General features: G+C 44.6%; 1 protein-coding gene across 4 annotated transcripts in view; it reads right to left on the reverse strand.

Moving 5' to 3' along the window:
• The window catches only part of LOC126334867 (ski oncogene-like), a 599,408-nt gene that overhangs the window by 41,511 nt on the left and 536,355 nt on the right, over positions 1-21,542 (reverse strand). For all 4 annotated transcript variants that reach the window (XM_049997555.1, XM_049997553.1, XM_049997554.1 and 1 more), the window contains one exon: positions 6,355-6,593. In XM_049997555.1, coding sequence (XP_049853512.1) covers positions 6,355-6,593 — 239 coding nt within the window. The remainder of the gene's footprint in view (positions 1-6,354; positions 6,594-21,542) is intronic.

Genomic DNA, 21,542 nt, shown 5'->3' on the forward strand with positions numbered 1-21,542 from the left:
GACTACTACCTAGCAGCAGCACTTTCTTCTTCCTAACACTCTACCCATCCCCAAACTTCCTGACATCGGTCGAAGTGTGCTGCACATTTTCTCCTCCCTGTCCTGCTTACGACTCTTCTCCGCTTAATTCTAGCAAGGGTAGATACCTGTTTTTAATATTGATAATAAAACTATCAGTTCGCTTTCTCTTTCTCCCTGTCTTGCTCCCATCTTTCCTTGATCCTGAACGATTCCTTCCTTGGTTCTTCCAGTTGTGCCTGAAGGGCACAATTTTGCTGCCCTGTTTCTCTATCAAAATGTTCCTACTGCATACTCTGCAGTTCCAGGAGAGAGCCTCTTCTGTTTTCACAACGTGCTTCCCACTGCATCACCCCCCCCCCCCCCCCTCTTTAAAATATTTCCTCCCAAAGTACGGCACAGCGCCGAAGATGAAGTGCACATAACGCCTGAAGTATGCATTTTAGATCACATATTTACTAGTCTTCTTTTCTGAACGATTGTTCCTTTCATCTCCCTGAACACTGATCATTCCTCCTGGGGCAACCTGTATACGTTGTAACATAACCATTTCCTAGTTACCCACGTGTGTAAGCCCTGTTTACTATTGTAATGCTTGTGCCAGTTTTTCGTTGAAGGTGGAATGGAGTTTTTATTTGGCCTGAGGAAAATGTGCCGCACTTTCCTTAATCCTCCTAAATGGGTGGCAGCTAAAGCGAACTAGACTGACCTTAAGGGCGAGAAAATTCCCCCTGGCGGTTGATGTTTTTCGACATCAGCTGAAAAAAGTTTCTAGCAGTTCTGCGAGGAAGTAGCGCCTTACAGAAACTCTATTAGCGGGAGCTGGAAATAGCCAATGAAAATGTCTAGATTGTGCTCCTGACACGGAACGGCTGGAAAACCTGAACGATAAATAATTTCGTGGAGCGGTCTGGAGCTCCCGAAGTCAAGGTCTCGGCCTGCAGCCTTCATGGGATGTAGCTACCATGTGCCCCTCTAGGATGGAACTGGCTTTTTCGTAGTGTATTTCTGAAGTCAGGAAGCAGTGATCCTTCGTGTAAGCCAAGTTAGTTAGTGCAGTACCAAGGACTGAGAGAATCCAAAGTGCGTGTCGGGCGTAGAATACTGCCTCTCACTCCACCTTTTCTGTGAGTGCTGCAGATCGGTTAGTGTGAACTTATTCGGTAAAAAAAAGAGACGTCAGAGCAGAGCGCGGAGTCATTGCCGAGCTGGAGGTGGTGTTAGAGAAAAATGACGGCCTACGCTAGAACTAATTCATGCCAGTAAATTTCATTTGTTTTCGCAAAAAACTGGGAGTGACGTTTTTGTGCGACTCTATTCCTATTGACTTTGAACTGTATTGCTGTAGTTATAATTACTGATGGAAGCTGCTAAGAGCCAGTTGGGGGGCGATGTATGAACTGAAGTAGCGCTGTGCATATGCCAGTCCACTGGTCAGACCCCAGAAACTTCCTGAAGCTCTAACGGGGATTTTAATTAGTGATTTTGTAGTTGTGAGAAGTTAACCCTGTCTCGAGGATCAAAGCGAGGCTGGCGGCTCTTACTTAGATTGATTTGATAGCGTAACATAGCAGAGACATAACCTGGATCCGCCAATAAACGTTTCCGACTAAGTCTGCGGAACTGTGTGCCTCTCAGTTAGTCTCTTGTGCGGTGATAAGAGCGTATGACTTCTGGATGCGGCCGCCAAGTGGGACCGGTGCGACGATACGGAAGCTTCGAGGAACGGGCGAAGGAAACGTTTCAACGTATTTGATGTTTGAGCAACATGGCACGTCCTAAAACACACAAATTATTCTATATTGTACTTGAAAAGAGATAAACGGCAGAAACTGCAACAGCAAATCTGATAACTAAATAATCTTAACCATCAAAGGCAACTATAAATTCCTTGAATATACAACAATGAAATTTTGTTTTTGTTGTGTTGGTTAATGTTGAGAAACAACGTAGGCGTAACACTCCTAGTTTTGGATGGCTTCAGCAACAGAAATCCAACCACAACTGGTGACGGTTTAGAAGGAGTTTAATTTCCAACAGTTACGAAATGAATGAATTACATATTCTCGGACTTCTCTTGAGAATGACCCATCGTGACGGGCGTCCCAAACCTGCAACGTCAGATGAAATGACGGAGAAAGTGAATAACGTTGTTGTACAATAGAACATTGAAGGGGTATGGAAGACGTGACGCAATAGACATGTAATAAGAAAGTTACACAAAGAATCAACTATGAGAATGCTTCTGGTATTGTGGGATTGGGCGGGGGCGGCAGAACTTGTTGAATGCTGTTCGAGTCGTTAGAAAGTAGTCCTATCTATTTTTTGTACCATTATGCTACCGTGGATGAGAGAAGGGTCCGCAAATTCACGTCCGAAACAAAACAGCAGTCGAAGCACTGAACGGCAACCGGTGTACCTACACCAATAAAAAACGAAACTGATTTCATTTGTCGCTAAGGACTAGCGCGTTTTCTGGGATCAAAAGGGATTCTGCTCACTGTTTATCCTGCAAAGCGCAAAGTAATAATTAGCAATATTTCGCAAATATTCTGCATCAACTGGACGAAAAATACGTAATAAAGGATCTTGATCGTAAAACAAACAAATATGTTTGACCAGGACAATAACAGCATCACAAGTAATTAATTATGAACACTGGAGTTTTGAAGCACGAATTCGAACACATCCTGGACCGTGTCGTGAGTTATGTAGTATGCTGCCTACTGCAGGTCCATCCCTTCGTATGGAGAGTTTCTGAGGCCAATGTTTCCTGTCTTCAGCATCTTCCTTCTGCCCGCTGTATCTCCTATGTTTCATGTCATCCAGATGTTGAATTATTCTTGGTCCTCCTCCTGTAGCTCCCCTGACTTTCCCTTCGACGACATCCTCTATGAGGCCCTCGTGTCCTAAGTACGCGTATTGCTCCGATCCCGTTGGCCTTCTTCTGAAGAATTGTATTCAGAATAGTTTTCTTCTCTCCTCCTGTTCTCAGCACGTCGTTTTTTGTAACGTGATCTGTTCGTTGGATCTTCTCTATTCTTCTCCAGCACCACATTTCAAAACTTTCCTGGTATTTTACCCCATTTTCCTCACGGTCCAAACTTTCTGGTCTGCAGAGTCCTCTTCTTGCTGAAAGCAGATTAGGCCAATGCGATTCTTGCTCTTTGCGCAATGGGCATTGTATGTCAGTAAGCTTCCCAAATACTTGGCTGCATCACATCCTCCAGTTCTCATTGCCGACAGTTATCCTCAAAAGTTGCATCACTTTTGATTTCTCGATGTTGATTTCCATGCCCTATTTCCTTCCAGTTTTCACCAACCGATTCATCATGCATTGCAGTTGTCTTTGATTCTTGGCGAGCACTACCAGATCGTATGCATACTTGATGGTGTTGATGAGTCGTCCTCCTATCCTGACGTTTGCACATCCTTTCAAAGCTCTCGCCTGCCATTCTTCATACAGGTTGAAGAGACTCGGCAATAGAAAATATCGTTGTCTGACTCCTCTTCGTATTTCCACGCTGTTCGTTTCTCCGCAGTTCAGTCACATCCTTTGTCTTTGTCCCTGGTACAAGTTGAAAGTTAGTCTCCGCTATCTTCAGTTGACTACTGTCTCCTCAAGACGTTTCATCAATTTTGCCCAGTTGACTTCATCGAAGGGCTTCTGCCAGTCTATAAATCAAGTGCAAACTTCTTCGTTAACAGTCAAAACCCTGTCCGATACAATCCTCACCATGCCGATGACTTCTTCGTTAACAGTCAAAACCCTGTCCGATACAATCCTCACCATGCCGATGACGTCTGTTTTTTTTTTCCCTCCCTAAATCCAAATTCGTCCTCTCTTACACTTCAATTTTGTGTTCCAGCAGTCCGTTGAGTATTCTTGCAACTATCTTCGCCACGTATAAGACCAGACTGATTATTCTGTAATCAATACATTTCTCAGCTTGTTGTTTGTTCTCAAGAGTAACCATTGAGACGTACAAAACGTCCTTGCCTTGTCAAACGCCCATATTAATATGTTCTGAAACGAGTTCTCCTGGTCTGTTTTCAACAAACATTTCTGTCTTATTATAGAGGTTTATCAACACTTTTGCAAAACGCTCGGGAATCCCCGTCTGTCCATGATGTTTCATAGATTGTTCCTCACAATCTCTCACAGGCTTTGATACAGCCTATAAACACACAGTAGGTGCCGCGGTTCTCGGTCTTTTTTCCTCAGTCATCTGTTTCATGACGAAAACATCAGTACAAGATGTACCCTTGAGAAATCCAGCCTGCTCTTCTAGCAAGGTATTCGCAATATTGACTTGACCCAAACGACCTGTTACTTGTCTACCCTTAATAAACTTGTGGTTTATGTCCTTTTGTTTTTTATATTAAGTACTATTATTTGCTATGCAATATTGTTGTTGCCGCCTTTAATCCGTAAGAGTGATTTGATGCAGGCCCGACGCTAGACTATACCGTGCAAGCCTCATAATATCTGAACAACTACGGCAACCTACATCCATTCGGACTTGCTCAGAGTACTCGAGCCTTGATCTCCCTCTACATTTTTTTACCTCCCGCGCTTGCCTCTCTTACGACACTGATTATTCCTTGACACCTCGGGATTTTTCAGATCAACTGACCACAAATTCGTTTTTGTCCCAAAATTCGAATCAGAACCTCTTCATTAGCACCACTATTCAGCATCTTCCGTTCTCTTGTTGTCTACACTGTCTATCGACCACATTACCCTTTCATACAAGTCTAATCTTCAAATACCTTCACAAAGGCCTCCTACTATTTACATTTACACCCTCACAGCGTGTCGGACCTCTTTCTGCTCAGCGTTATGCAGTAACTGAAAGTGGCATGGACTCAACAAATCGTTGGAAGTTCACTGCAAAAATATTTACCCATGTGCCTCTATAGCCGTCCATAAATGCGAAAATGCTGCCAGTGCAGGATGTGGTGCCCAAATGACCTCTGGATTATGTCTCACATATGTTCGATGGCACATGTCAGACGATCTGTGTGGCCAAATCATTCGCTCGAATTGTACTGAATGTTCTTCAAACCAATCGCAAACAATTGAGGCCCAGTGACACGGTGCATTGTCATCCATAAAAATTTCGTCGTTTTTTGGGAACATGAAGTTCATGAATGGCTGCAAATGGTCTCCAGTAGCCGACATAACCATTTCCAGTCAAGGATCGGTTCAGTTGTACCACGGAACATTCCATGTAAACACAGCCTACACTATCATGGAAAATGCACAGTGCCTTGTTGGCAACTTGAGTCCACGTATTCGTGGGGTTTGCGTCACGCTCGAGCCCTACCATCAGCTCTTACTAATTGAAATCGGGACTCTTCTGACCAGGCCACGGTCTTCCAATCGTCTACGGTCCAACCGATACGGTCACGAGCCCAGGAGAGGCTCTGTGGGCGATGTCGTGCTGTTAGCAAAGGAACTCGCGTCCGTCATCTGCTGCCATGGCCCGGTAACGCCGAATTCTGCCGCACTGTCCGAACAGATGCGTTCGTCTTACGTCCCACATTGATTTCTGTAGTTCTCACGCACTGTTGCTTGTCTGTTAGCACTGACAACTCCACGCAAACGCCGCTGCTCTCGGTCGTGAAGTGAAAGCCGTCGGTCGCTATGATGTCCGTGGTGAGAGTTAATGCCTCAAATTTGGTATTCTCGGCACTCTCTTGACACTGCGGACCTCGCAATTTTGGAGCCCCTAACGATTTCCCATGCGTCTAGTTCCAACTACCATTTCGCGTTCAAAGTCTGTTGATTCCCTTCGTGCGGCCATAATCACGTAGGAAACCTTTTCACATTAGTCATCTATGGCAGCAGCTCCGCCAATGCACTGCAGTTTTACACCTCGTGTACGTGATACTACAGCCATCTGTATAAGGGCACATCGTTATCCCATGACTTTTAGCACCTCAGTGTACTTCGACCATTGTTAGTTACTTTGCTGCCTAAATAACAGTGTCTCATTTCCTAGTCTAATTCCTTTAGCATCTCCTGATTCGATTCGACTACACCCCATCATACTTGTTGATTTGTATCTTGTAACTACTTACCGACACACTATCCCTTCCATTCAACTGGCCTCCGAAGTCATTTGCCGTCTGAAAGATGTAAAATGTCATCGGCGAATGTTCAAGTTTCAATCTCCACCCCCCCCCCCCCCCCTCTTGCAGTTACTTCTAGGTTTCCTTCACAGTTTGCTCAAAGTATAGATTGAATAACATCGGGAGCAGGCTACGAACCCGCGTCTCTCCCTTCTCAACTGTTGCCCCCTTGTTGGTTTCAGTCAGAAGCTAGCTTACCTGTCGGCGAGGGCTGCGGCCTTGTGTTTGGCAGTGGCGGCAAGGGGCAGGGGCCAGGGCCGGAAGGCGATGCGCGGCCCCCAGGCGTCGCACCACAGCAGCTGCTCCGGGTAGACGGCGTAGACGGCGGGCGCCGCCGCCGCCGCCGCGGCCGCAGCGCCGCAGTCGGCCGGCTCCAGCCGCACGCGCTTCAGCGCCGCCTCCGACGGCTCCTTGCACGCGTCCAGCGCCGGCGCCTCCTGTCGACACACGTCACACGCCTGCCGTCAGCCGCTGTTGCACTTGGTGGCGTTTCTTAATCTCTTCTGTAAGTGGAACTTTCTTAATGTCCACTTATATGTTCAAAGATAAATTTAACGTATCCCCATCAAACAGAACCACCTGTGGTGGTAATTGCAACGGCACAGAATGGACGGTGGTCGGGTGTGTATTTACTCTGACCACCTCCCCTCTTCAGGGGTTTAATTTATCACTACAAACGTTGGGAGCGTCTTGGTGCGCTAATGTGACGCTGTTTTCACTTGAGGATGCTGTTGTAAAGCAGCGAAATCGGTTGTGAAGATAAAGAAATCACCAATTTCAGCTGTCTTGCGGTTCATTTTACTTCCATTCATTATGAGCTTTAACGGCTGTGGCTGCCCCTATTACAAAGTTCTATACTTAACATGCACTGTATGAATGAACGTTGAATTCTCAAGACAGTTTCTGTTGCAGTTTCTTTCTTTTTTTCTTTTTTTCCGCCCCCCCCCCCCCCCCCCCCCCCCCCCGACACATTAACTGAGAATCCTGTTTCGCATTTCGCTTATACACTAGCTGATCAAAGGTACAAGAAAAACTATCAGTGGACTTTCTCCTTTATGATGGTTTCAGCTCTGCTGGGGGCGCTCTCAGTGAGGCGTCTGAATGTATGGGGAGGAATGAGAGCCCTTTCTCAAAACCAGAAACCAGAGAAGGTACTGGCGGTAGACGCTGGCGTTTGGACGGAAGACAGCGTTTTGATTCATATAGACAGAAGTGATGACACTTTCTCCAGGTGCAAGCTGTTACTGATTTATTTCACTGAAGGGGGTTCCAAAGTGCTATTCCACCTACTGCACTCTCCTGACTTAAGCCCTCGTGAGTTCAACTCGATTTCTAAACTGAAGGAAACACTTCACGGCATTTGCTTCAGAACTGCTAAAAATTCGTCAGGCAATAGACCGCGCCACTCGAATTGCCAACACAACTGGCATTGCTGAGAGCATCCTACGACTTCCACATCGCTAGCAGCGGGTTATACACAATGCTGGTGACTACCTTGAAGGGCAATAAAACTTCGAAACACGTATCTATTTTGTACGAGCTGTAAATAAATAATTGCCACTGTTTAAGTTCCAACCCTCGTAGACGGGCATACGCTGACGGTATCGTATTTCTACGGACTATTGAAATTACTAATTGGTTGGAATTCAGAGAGCTAGTACACATATCAGCACAGCTCGCAACGCCTGCAGAAGACGACTCTGTCGGTCGTCGAATTATTGTGCATAAAATGGAAACAACTCGGCCGAACACCTGAAAGTACAAAATTAATCACGGGTAGTTGTCACAGACTTTCAAAATTTTAGAAGCATTAATATTTGTGTTTCCTAAGTCATTTTCTTGTACGTTATAAAAAAAAAGGTAGGCACGTAAGTTATGCAGAAACTATGACTGATCTCCACGGAAACCTAGGATTTGGCAGAACACAACTAAGAAAAAACGTTGCACTGTGGCACTGCAAACGCGTAGCTCTGCATTGTCACTTGACTGACAAATCCTAAAAATACAACCGGAGCTCGAGTTTTTGCGCTAATATGGAAGATCTGTGTTGTGGTCGTTTGAACGACGCAGTCCAGTGCTGGAAGAGCGTAGTATTGTCCGTAATAGATACCTAGAGAACACACTGATTGTGTTGAGGCGTTTCCGCTCTTTCTAGTTCGGCGCAGCCCTCCCACTAGCCTTACAATACCTAAGAGCCATATGTGGGTAGCAGTCATAATCTGATGATGTTCACCACGGCCGATCACTAAGAGATGTGCAGTATTTTGTCACACAACATCGCTTCTATGTTCGAATGACTTCGGTGTGTTGTACGCCAACTATGCGAGTAACTTGCCGTGCTGACAATCTTTCTTGCTGTAAAATGGCAACGTGCGCACGGACTAAGTCTGAAATGACCCAAGGCATATTGACACATTCAGCAGTCTGCAGAAGCAGCATTGTCCCGTTCATGGTTGGAAACACAGTGCACTCAGCTGCCCTGCGTTTATACTGTTTACTTCCGTTGCAACAGTCGCGATTTCTTCTGGTCAAAATGGTACACTGAAAGAGGTTTCCGATGGAAAGAAGCAGAAACTATACAAGTCATGAGGTACGGCACAAAACTGTGTGTATAACTTAAGTCTTCATTCAAAAGTAATCACCGGAGGCCTGAGCACAAGTACCCCACTGTTTCACGGCCCGAAGAATTCCCTGTTCCCAGAATTCCTGTGACTGTTTCAGGACAGAAGCCAGACCTGAACCGTGATCTTCAGTTGAGGCGCTTCCCTCAGAAATGTTTTTTAGAGGACCAAACATACGTATGTCTCGTGGCGATATGTCCGGGCTGTAAGACGGATGCTCAAACAGATCCCATTTAAAATTCGTGTGACCTTGGAGGCGTTTGGACGCCCGTTACCTTGGAGCAGAATCACCCTCTCCGCAGACCGTTTGTTCTTGATGGATTTGCGTAAGCCACAGTGTGTCTCACAGTACGTATCAACGGTAACTGTTTTTCCGTGCTCGAGTACTCGATGTGTATCGGGTCTGGGACGTCGAAAAAGACTGTCAGCATCAACATGGCTTCTGAGGACACAGCTTTGTACTTTTTAGGGGGCGGTTACGACAAGTGGTTTGGTTGTTACGACGTTTCGCACCTTTTCATTTGAGCACTCATAAATCTTACCATACGGGCTCTGATTTCTCTTGTTTTATTATGATGATTATTTGTTCCTATGAAGGTTGGCACCATAAAATATTTTCGCATTCCCAAGGAGAACGATGGCGATTGAAATTTCATGAAAAGATCACGCCGCAATGAAAAATACCTTTTTTTAATGACTGCCACCATAACTCGCTTATGACAGCCCCTATTTCCTGATAATGCAAAACGAGCTGTTCTCCTTCGGACTCTTTCGATATCCTCCGTGAATCCTATCTGGTAAGGATGTCACATCGCACAGCAGTACTCTAGCAGAGGGCGGACGAGCGTACTGTAGGCAGTCTCTGTAGTAGACTTGTTGTATCTTGCAAGTGTTCTGCCAATAAACGCACTCTTTGGTTTGCCTACTACACGACATTATCTATGTGGCCGTTGCAACTTACGTTGTTCGTAATTGCAATTCCCAGCCTTTAGATTTGTGTGATTTCTCGTGTAAACGACATTTAGCGGAATCCTTTGAGTAGTCGAGTGGAAGACCTCACACTTCGGCTTATTCAGAGACTTTTGCTTATTCAGAGACAACTGTCACTTTTCGCACCTTATAGATATCGAGTGTTAGTTGTTTCGGAATTGATTTTGGTCTTCTGATGACTTTACTACACGGTAAATGACAGCATTATCTGCAAACAATTTAAGAGGGTTGCATATATATTTTCCACATCGCTTATATACACTCCTGGAAATTGAAATAAGAACACCGTGAATTCATTGTCCCAAGAAGGGGAAACTTTATTGACACATTCCTGGTGTCAGATACATCACATGATCACACTGACAGAACCACAGGCACATAGACACAGGCAACAGAGCATGCACAATGTCGGCACTACTACAGTGTATATCCACCTTTCGCAGCAATGCAGGCTGCTATTCTCCCATGGAGACGATCGTAGAGATGCTGGATGTAGTCCTGTGGAACGGCTTGCCATGCCATTTCCACCTGGCGCCTCAGTTGGACCAGCGTTCGTGCTGGACGTGCAGACCGCGTGAGACGACGCTTCATCCAGTCCCAAACATGCTCAATGGGGGACAGATCCGGAGATCTTGCTGGCCAGGGTAGTTGACTTACACCTTCTAGAGCACGTTGGGTGGCACGGGATACATGCGGACGTGCATTGTCCTGTTGGAACAGCAAGTTCCCTTGCCGGTCTAGGAATGGTAGAACGATGGGTTCGATGACGGTTTGGATGTACCGTGCACTATTCAGTGTCCCCTCGTCGATCACCAGAGGTGTACGGCCAGTGTAGGAGATCGCTCCCCACACCATAATGCCGGGTGTTGGCCCTGTGTGCTTCGGTCGTATGCAGTCCTGATTGTGGCGCTCACCTGCACGGCGCCAAACACGCATACGACCATCATTGCCACCAAGGCAGAAGCGACTCTCATCGCTGAAGACGACACGTCTCCATTCGTCCCTCCATTCACGCCTGTCGCGACACCACTGGAGGCGGGCTGCACGATGTTGGGGCGTGAGCGGAAGACGGCCTAACGGTGTGCGGGACCGTAGCCCAGCTTCATGGAGACGGTTGCGAATGGTCCTCGCCGATACCCCAGGAGCAACAGTGTCCCTAATTTGCTGGGAAGTGGCGGTGCGGTCCCCTACGGCACTGCGTAGGATCCTACAGTCTTGGCGTGCATCCGTGCGTCGCTGTGGTCCGGTCCCAGGTCGACGGGCACGTGCACCTTCCGCCGACCACTGGCGACAACATCGATGTACTGTGGAGACCTCACGCCCCACGTGTTGAGCAATTCGGCGGTACGTCCACCCGGCCTCCCGCATGCCCACTATACGCCCTCGCTCAAAGTCCGTCAACTGCACATACGGTTGACGTCCACGCTGTCGCGGCATGCTACCAGTGTTAAAGACTGCGATGGAGCTCCGTATGCCACGGCAAACTGGCTGACACTGACGGCGGCGGTGCACAAATGCTGCGCAGCTAGCGCCATTCGACGGCCAACACCGCGGTTCCTGGTGTGTCCGCTGTGCCGTGCGTGTGATCATTGCTTGTACAGCCCTCTCGCAGTGTCCGGAGCAAGTATGGTGGGTCTGACACACCGGTGGCAATGTGTTCTTTTTTCCATTTCCAGGAGTGTACATTAGGGAATGCAGAGGACCTATAGCATTTCGTTGGGTAACGCCAGGTATCATTTGTGTTTTACTCGATGACTTTCAATCGATTATTAAGAGCTGTGAACTTTCTCACACAATCCAGTCGCACAGCTGAGACGATACTTAATAGGCACGCAATCTGATTATAAGCTGTCTGTGACAACCGTGACAAAAGCGCTCTGGATATCTATACACATGGAATCAATTTGAGATCTCCTGCCGATAGTAGTCACTTACCGTGGCACTTCCCCCCCCCCCCCCCTCTGTTCTAAACCGCTACCCCTCTAAAGCGCCTGTCTACTATATCGCAGGATAGTCCACATTAATGGATGACTGCAGTCAGACGCAAGGGCAACATCGCAGTTTTGCATTCTGTGAACTCACAACAGCAAACAAACCTTTTCGGAGACGTGACAGTAGAACGTCTTGTGACTGTCACATGATCAGTGCGGGCGTGGAGGGGCTCTACGTCTGTGTTGGGTGCAGAAGTAGCTGCCGGCAGCTGTCCTATCCAGTAGAGCCGGCGACCTTTCCGTCGATCAATAGGTTGGCGGCCGGCGGCGTGACATTCTCAACCCGGCTTTGTGCCTGCGAGCCTCGCCGCTTTTCCTGTCCTTTGTGCGGCCGCTCAGTCGTGAAAACGACAAAGGGGTACGTGACGTGACGCGACGCGACGCGACGCCGGGCGGGCGGCCGCAGGCGCGGCGCGACGGCGACCCGCGCGAAAAGAACCAGCCGCGTACTCAAATAGCCGCCTATAAATATGGGAATCCCCACACTGGGCGCTAAACCTTCCTCCTCATGCGCGCGAGTTTTGGGACCACCCCCTCTAGTCGTCAGCTTCTACCTTCGAAACTTCCACCTCACTATTTACGTAAGTCCTATCTGATTAACTAACACACTAAAATATTTCGGACTAACCGTCGAGCGTAAACGTACATGGAAAGCGCACCTGCTACCCATCCAACAAAAAATTGACAATAGATTTAAGTTGCTGCGACGCATTTTCTCTTTTGGCATTGTCGCCTCGATTCACGCTCCACCAAAATATTACCACTCCTCCCAAATCCTCGAACGCAGTGCACTCCCTCTCACTTTCTGCTTTTGTTTACAATTCCCCGCGACGTTCCTATATGAAAATTAATTTCTCCTCTATCCTCTCCCACATTGTCGACCTTTGGATATCCTACACCTGACAATAAACACCCTATCTTGTCAGTCCTAATTATTAACGCTTCAATTCTGCCGCGTTAGTATCGACACATCTCCGAATCTTAGACTTACTACCCACATCCTGTCTCAATGAAACTTTGTCTCCCCCCATCTGACTATGAAATGTACCCAGAGATCTATCTGTCTTTCCAACAGAATACTTCTCCATGCTACAATATTCTTCTTCATCGTCGTCCCTCTCCGCCATTTCAGCTTCCATCCGCTCCTTTCTAAACTCTTTCTTCTGGGTCCTCCTCCTCCCACTCTTCCATCCCACATTCATTTCGAAACATTCTCGCTCCATCAAACCTCTACACCTACTGTTTATTTCCTGTAATATCAACGAAGTGCTGTTTTTACAGAGACGATCGTTATTTGCTTGTATTTTAAAAAAGGCAATCATATTTTACTTGACTTCTTCAATTTATGACAATCTGCTTTAGTATTTTTTGAAAGCATGTACGTATTTTATATTTTCAAATTTTTTAGAAACTATGTACGCGTATTTTATACATTCTCTCAGCTGAAAATAAGCAATGCACTGCCTGCCCACCATCGCCTTAATTGGCGAAGGAATAACGTAACATAAAGAAAAGTCGAGTCGTCAATAGGTATTAATCGGAAGATTGTCTTAATTTTTTACGATTAATCAGTACTGTAGTGCAGCATACGCATTGGTAAATACGTTGTTTCGTTTCGTTGTTCGCAACTGAATCGAAGGCTGTTCTCATTTCGAAGCGCGAATTCAACAGCAAACACGTTTACCACGCGTAGACGTACTGCCTCTGACCTTCAAATTGTCTTCCACGTTCAGTTATACTGTTAACTGTAGAGTAACACCTTCACTCCGGTGCTGAGAATTGCGTTTCTCGCTGTGGGGCGGCGAGCGTTTTCATGCTTTCGTTCATCTGGCGCAATTGCTATTCCTGTTTCTCGCCGTGGGGCGGTGATCGTATTCAACGCCCTACGCAACTATTTTAATATATGTCTATATTTAATTTTGAAAGCCCCATATTCCAATTCTCTTAAATTTTAAAACAATCGGAGATAACATAAAATAATTTTACACTTATTAATCACAAATCATGTGATATATCATTTGTTCAGAAAGCTCTCGTTGAAGGGTCACACACAACAGTACTGACATCTGTTCGTTGCGCCTGGCTGACAGATAATACTTGTATATCATACGTTGGTGTATTGCTAGTAGCAAAGTTGGTAGAGTGGAGCGTGACTTAACGGTGGCGGGAGGAGTTAGCGCGGGGCAGGCCGGTGTGGACGTGAACTCCGAAGCAAGGCGAAACTTGGTACTTTTCATAGATAAAATCCTCGCCAGGCGTATATGAAGAGATAAGTGACAAAAATCCCTCGTGCCGACTCAGGACTGAATGTTTTCATGCGCTTGTGTCTCAGTCCCTATGTATAGCGGAAAATATTTTTATCATTTTTGTCCACTGTCTGACGCAAATCATGCTTCGTGGTACTCGTGCATGAAAATGAACATGCTCGAATAAATTTATGTACCATTTCGACGCTAATGTGGACTGTTACCTACGAAAGTGATGCGGGATGTCTTTTAACTTATTTGAGGTCATGGCAAGAACGTAGCACGTAGCTACGAGATACATGAATATGATGAGAATATAGAAACCAGTAGCAAATATTAAATTATTTTACTAGCGATGCTTCATGATTTTGAAATACGACCTTTTTTTTTCAAATGCTATAGAACAGCGGTTCGCCACCCGGACAAAATAAATCACATTTGTCCCAAAAAATGAAATTTCGTATTCATTGCCAGCAGAACATTTGAAGATAGAAAATGGAAAACGTTTTAAGCGCGGTGTTTTCACAAAACGCAATTTTCGGTACGCTCTTGCATGTTCCTAGATTTGATCAAGGTGCCAAACCATGGAGAAACTCTTTCAAACATGCGTTGTGCCAAGCTATGCTACCCTCTGCAGTTTCAAAATATAAAAGATAAGTGATTTTTGTTGATTACAGTTCTACTGGTTCTACTGGTTCGCAGTTCAATACTTGCATCATCACAAATAAAACGCAGTACCTTAGTGTTAATGGCAAGTGGAACAAAAACATTTTTCCCTGATGTTTTGTCAAAAACTGAAATTTTTGAGACAGTGTCTGTGTACAAAGTGGAAACTGACTCTTGCAAAGAAGTAAATAGCAATCAGCCACTGTTAGTAACGCTATTTGTTTACACAAATAGCGCCGTTACCGGTTTCTAACGGTTACTGATGGATTGTCAAAAGTATAAACAAACTGCACTAAACGTGACTGTGGTATTTACCTGCGATACATTCAGCCTCTCGCCTATGGTTCTGCAATATGCAGTGCTTTCTTCACGTCGACGATACTTCTACATTCTCATTATTTTAACAACGTGCGGTAATGATAAAACAATTTTTATAGAATTAATATTTCCTGGTCGTATACTACAACTTTCTACCTCGTCCGTTATTATTACAACTGTTACTAACTACCACTAATCTCTACTGTCTGTCCCTGCAATAAAACATTAACCACTACATTTTTCCCACCTGCGCAACCAAGAGAACATTTTGAGGAATCTGCGTCTGCTGTCATGAGAAACATGCGTCAAACAAGACATCTGACGTAAATGTGGATACTGTATCGCCAAACTGCCGTCCTTTGATATCCATTTTCTGCCGAAAATACGAAGGGGACGATTTTTGGCAGTGACATTCTTGTACTATGTACGCGTATAATCGCGCTGTGGTGTCTGGGTGCGTGAATTTTGGTTCAACCTGTGTGTTTCGAATGTATTTCTGTTTGCCTCTGATAAAATTTGAGGGAGAGAGAAAGGAGGGGTTGAAACATAAATTAATTTTTAAGTGCACCATTCTTATTTTTCTTAGTAGTTCGTACTGAAAGGAACTGTCAACAATTAAAAAGTGTGTAAATTACATCGTAGCGTTTACTTTACCGTTAGATGGCAGTTATTCAATTGTGGTGTTAACAAATATTACCTTGTATGAGATACATTCTTACCCACTCCAGTGTGAGTTAATTCGTTTAGGTACTTACTGGCAACGTCAAATTATACTAATCGTTAAAACTGCTTTAAAAAACAACTGACCTCTCAGCTTCCGTTATTGGTTCATGTTTGTGAGGTAAGTCACTTCTTTGGTAGACAAAATAATTTTACAAAAGGCACGAAGTCCTATAAATTACGATTTCTCTGAAACTTATTCATTTGCACCTCAAGCTGAAATTCAGTCCCAGCACAGGACCGTCCAGTCAAGAGAGACTGATTCCTTTTGCTGTGCAACTAGACTCAAATACTGAATTGAATCTTGGTTTCTGACTACTTAGAACACAAAATACAATCAATATAAATAAATACAAAATATCCAATACTATGAGGTTCGAACCTTTCGCTGATTTTTTGTGATCAGACCCAAGCCGATCAAGTTTTTGTCACCCATGAATAGGCACTTACTCATAGGGACGGCGGTTATCGCTGAAACAACCGGTTTTCAGTTACACCGCATGCCTTCATCTCTAATTTAACCTGACGGTTAAAACCGCCCAAAATAACCAGGTTCCGAAATAAGTGATTTTCGGTTTTTTTATTGCTATTATTTCCAACAATAAACGTAGACAAAGGTTGCAAAATTCTATGACTCCCGCAGACTTCTGGGTTATACATTTCAAGATACAAAGAATTAAAATATCAAATAAAATAGATAAATAAAAGAAAATTTGGTCCGTCCACCAGAAAGTAATGGGGGTTCTGTTAAAATATATATATATATATATATATATATATATATATATATATATATATATATATATATATATATATATATATCACATTGTGATCGAGAATCATACCACATTATTTAAACATTATGAGTACTCAATGCTGAGTGTAAACTACGATTGGAGAACTCTGTTGTTCGTGTTAAGTTGTCCGTTTCTGAGGGCCACAAGCAGATAATGACATATTATATAGACGCAGGCAACAGATCGACTGATTTCTAGTTTATTACTCATGGCATAAATCTCTTTTTTATTATTTCACAGAAATAGTAGCCAAACAATAAGCTTTTGTGTAAAAATTGTTGCGTTGTTTCTCTTTAACTATTTCGAATGAAAAAAACAGTTTTTTAGTCAAATATTAACATTCAGTTTTTAACGGGAAATTGAATACCACAGATTTTTTTGGTCACAAAACCAAAAATGCTCTTTCAAAAATTCATATTAATAACTTAGATAGTGGGCAAAGCAGGAACAGTTACATGACAATGATTGAAATTTCAATAATGAATTAATCCAATGGCGAATTTTTATTGTCCGATCTGTTCATAAATAATCGTTCTATAATGTGTTGATCTGTAAGTTGACTTCTTTCATCAGAACTGTACCATTCAAAGACGATATCAACCTTTGAAAAACGGTACAACCTTTCAGGAGCCACAAAGCACCTCACCAAACGCGTTTGTAAGAAAAAAAAAATTTATTTTGTCATATGATGACATGGTTGGAGACCGTGGCTGTTATTTTAAGACAAATGTTGATAATGTTGGGACAGTAACCAGCCACAAAAACTTAATTTGTGGCTGGTTGCTGTCCCAACACCATAAAAAAGTCTGAAACCAAAAATTTTAGCACCACTATTGTGGCAAATTGATATATTGGCTTTATCAGTAAAAGAGACAAATACCTGTTGTTACCGAGACCAAACAAATACCGAAAAATACGGGTTATTCAGAACTGAAATACCGGTATCGGTTTTAACCGGCCGGTTTTTCCCATCCCCACTATATAATATAGTGTTTTACGTTTCTTCTACCGACCCTGTGCTGCTGCCTGTGCGCTCGCGCTACGCGACGCGCCGCGACGCCAGCCGCCCACGCGACTGCGTCTGCGGCGGCCGACGCGACCTTGGCGCCACGTGGCACGCAGGCCGTCGACCCGCGCTGGCCACGCCCCCTCCGCCGTGGCGTCACGTCTGACGCGCGCCCATTGCCACGCCGTCTCGATTGCGCGCCATGTCGGGGCACAGTGAGTCAGGTACAGACCTCTTCCTGAACACGCGTCGTCACTCACCACATGCGCAACGCTACTTGCAAAGTTAACGGAGCAGTCTTCATTTGCCCAAACAGTGACATCCTTTTCTCACTAGCGGCCAGTCTGCAGATTTAATGTTCGCGGACGAGATCGCAAAGACCGAGAGCATTGATTCCAATCCTGTTGATGGAAGGAACTTTCGTCGCTGTAGACTGACATACTAGATAGTGCTCCAAATTCCTGGGTTAAATTCTATACCTCTCTCCAATTAACACAGTGAGAACATTGCGCACTGTGGACGTTCTGGATTAGTCGCCGCCTCCGCCCCGTCCCCTTCGGAGTGTGTATGTACTGATATGCTTACATGCATACTGCAGCTTTCACTTTCTCAACACCCAAACTCCACAACTAGCAGAAGACCTGTGGCTTTCTCTTGGCCGCTCCCCGCAACACGCCTGTAAGCCATCTTGTAGGAGTTTAGCAATGTACAACGAGCTGACAGAAGCCGTGGGATAACAGTAGTATCGCCCACACAAAGTACAGAAGGGCAGTGCACTGGCGGAACTGTCATTTGCACTCATGTGATTCGTGTAAAAATGTTTCCCGCGCGATTACGGCCGTACGACGAGAAATAACAGACACTGGACGCGGAATGGTAACTGGAGCTAGACGCAAGGGACATTCCATCTCGGAAATCGTTAGGGAGTTCAATATTCCGATATCGACAATGACAAGAGTGTGCCGTGAATAATCAGATTTCAACCATTACATCTCACCACAGACAACGGAGTGGCTGATGGCACTGACGTAAATACCACGAGCAGCGACGTTTGCGTAAAGTTGTCACGGCTAACAGACAAGCAACACTGCGTGAAATAACCACATAAATCAATGTGGGACGTACGTATTGTTTAGACCTCTGTGGTGAAATTTGGCGCTAATGAGCTGTGACAGCAGAGGACCGACGCGAATTCCTTTACCTACAGCACAACATCGTCTGCAGCGCCTCTCCTGTGCTCGTGACCATAATTGTAGGACTGGAGGTTTTAGTCCTCCCTCGGGCATGGGTGTGTGTGTGTTTCTCCTTAGGATAATTTAGATTAAGTAGTGTGTAAGCTTTGGGACTGATGCCCTTAGCAGTTAAGATCATAAGATTTCTCACACATTTGAACATTTTTTTAGGACTGGAAAACCGTGGTCTGGTCAGTTGAGTTCAGCTTTGCAGTCAGTAAGAGCTCATGGTAGCGCTCTCCCCACAAATCCACGGACCCAAGTTGTCAACAAGTCACTCTGCAAGCTGGTGGTGGCTCCATAATGGTGTGGGGCTGTGTTTACATGGAATGCACTGGGTCCTCTATCCATCTTAACCGATTATTGACTGGAAATGGTTATGGTCGGCTACTTGGGGACAATTTGTTGCCATTCATGGATTTTACGATACCAAACAATGCTACAATTTTTATGGGTGACAATGCGCCAAGGCACTGATCCACAATTATTCGCGATTAGTTTGAAGAACATTTAGATAAATTCGAGAGAATGATTTGACCATCCAGATCGCCTGACATGAATGCCATAGAACATTATGGGACATAATCAAGGGGTTAGTTCCTATACAAAATCCTGCACCGGCAACAATTCCGCAATTATGGATGGTAATAGGGGCAGCATGGCTCAATATTGCTGCAAGGGTCTTCCAACGACTTGCTGAGTCCATGCCAAGTCGAGTTTCTGCACTACGCCGGAGGCGAAAAGGAGGTCCGACAGTACGATATAACCGGGTACCCCATGACTTCCGTTCCCTCAGTGTAGTATTATATTTTTATTATAAAGATAAAAACGGTTACTTATTATCTTCAATACCGTAACTGACAAAAATATGATGAATAAATAAAGAAAAAAGTATATAGTATACCAGTGATCTCCATTTGCAAGTACCTTCACGCAGAGGATATTTCATGCTAAAAGTAACAGTAAAAAAACATTTCAGTCAGTTAAATCTGTCCATTTCACCATATTCTCGTTGCGCAATTTTGTTTTAGATAACATCTGTCTTTAGTTTTCTTGCCAGTCTTTCGGTACACCAGAACCGACATTAGTACTTAGCATTAAGCTGGTGTATGAGTCTGTTTGTACTCTTCCCAAGTTACAATAATGTAAATATTAGAGTGAGCCAGTTCAAACAGTCAAAACGAGAATGAAAACTGACTCAAGCAGTTTGTCGTTTTCCAGTTAGCAGATAAGTTTTCAGACCAACTACAAGTAGTGCTCTTCTGCCTGGTGTGTAATTTGTAGCATTCGGATACGATGATTAGTGGACCATTCCTCGATCTTTTCTGAATTGCGGATTTCTTATCCGCCGCGCAGACAACAGGTTATAACGTCTCCTCCCACCCCCAGTCCACATCCCAACCGTCATCAAAGCATAAACACTGCATTTTTCATTCATCATAGTTGCCAACAATAAGCACTTTAGAAATAACTATCACCTTAAAGCAAGATCATAACACGTCTGCCACAATCCTTCAGCAGTCCAGGTTTTTCCCATTTCCAAACTAATAGCAGAGACGTTAGAACACAGTCCGCCGAAAAATCTCTCGGGGAGGGATTTTGCGGTAATTAAGACAATGGACCCACATTCGGGAGGACGCCGGTTGAAACTCCCGTCCAGCTATCTTTGACTTCTCCAAATCGCTGAAAGCAAATGCCGCGACAGTTCCTTAGAAAAGGACACGACTGATTTTCTCCTTCATTCTTCCTCAATCACGTATGTCGGGTCTCCAACGGTCTCGCCGTCGACGGAACATGAAACGTTGATCTTATTCCAATCCTTTATTACTGTGGAGGAGCACTGTTGAAAATCAGTACGGACACCTCGATTTATTTATAATTTCATGAAAGGGGAATCTTGTTCTGACTCGGGAATACGCTTTTGCAGATTCGTGAATTTTGTGAAGGCCTTGAGGTGTGATCGACAGCAATACGAATGAGTACTTCTGTACCAGAAGAGTTGCATACAGAGAAGAGGTCATATATTCCATGATTTAGTGTATGTAATTCTTTGTTCCCGCCATATCTGGTTTAGCTTAGCTGAATTTCTCTGCAGACTCATTATACCACAGGCAAGGCGATTAGTATGAACTGGCAAAAATAAACTACGAAACGATACCAGTATAGTCATTTGAAGACGGGTGCTGACTCAAAGCTAGTTATGGTTTTCTTAGGAGATAGTTCATTATTCAAAAGAGTGAGAATTTTTGTAAAACCAAACCTTGCAACGTATCCGTAGTTATGGCATGTCGATAAGAAACAAAATCAAGATGCTTGACATGAAGTTAGTTCGGGAACATTTCTACTAGAAATGTCGTTAGTGGATTTCACTTTACAGGAACGTCATGAGCTGACGTAATTTAGGTTTGCAACAGATGTAGTAGCACTGTCCACAACACGCAAAGAACCGTGGTTCCTCTTTTTAATATACAGTGGTTGCAGCAAAACAAAAAAGTGGTACATAAAAATGGAAGTGGGGCAAGGAGAAGGAGCCAAAAAGAAATGTGGAAGTCGAGTAACAGCGAGACAACCAAAGTGTCCTCTGAAAGCGCAGGGAACACGCAGAGCTACTATTACTGCTACTATGAAAAAACGAAACGGTGAGTGCTGTCGGCGGTAGCCTAAAGGATTGCGATAGCGGCGATGAGTAATGGGCGAGACGTTAGTACACGGCAATATTAAAAGGAGCGGGCGCTCTCTGCGCAGGCTGTAAAATTTATGGGGTGCTGTAACGTGAGCGTTGGAGGTTTTGCTGCACAG

The sequence above is a fragment of the Schistocerca gregaria genome, chromosome 2 (assembly GCF_023897955.1).
Source record: "Schistocerca gregaria isolate iqSchGreg1 chromosome 2, iqSchGreg1.2, whole genome shotgun sequence".
NCBI lineage: Eukaryota > Metazoa > Arthropoda > Insecta > Orthoptera > Acrididae > Schistocerca > Schistocerca gregaria.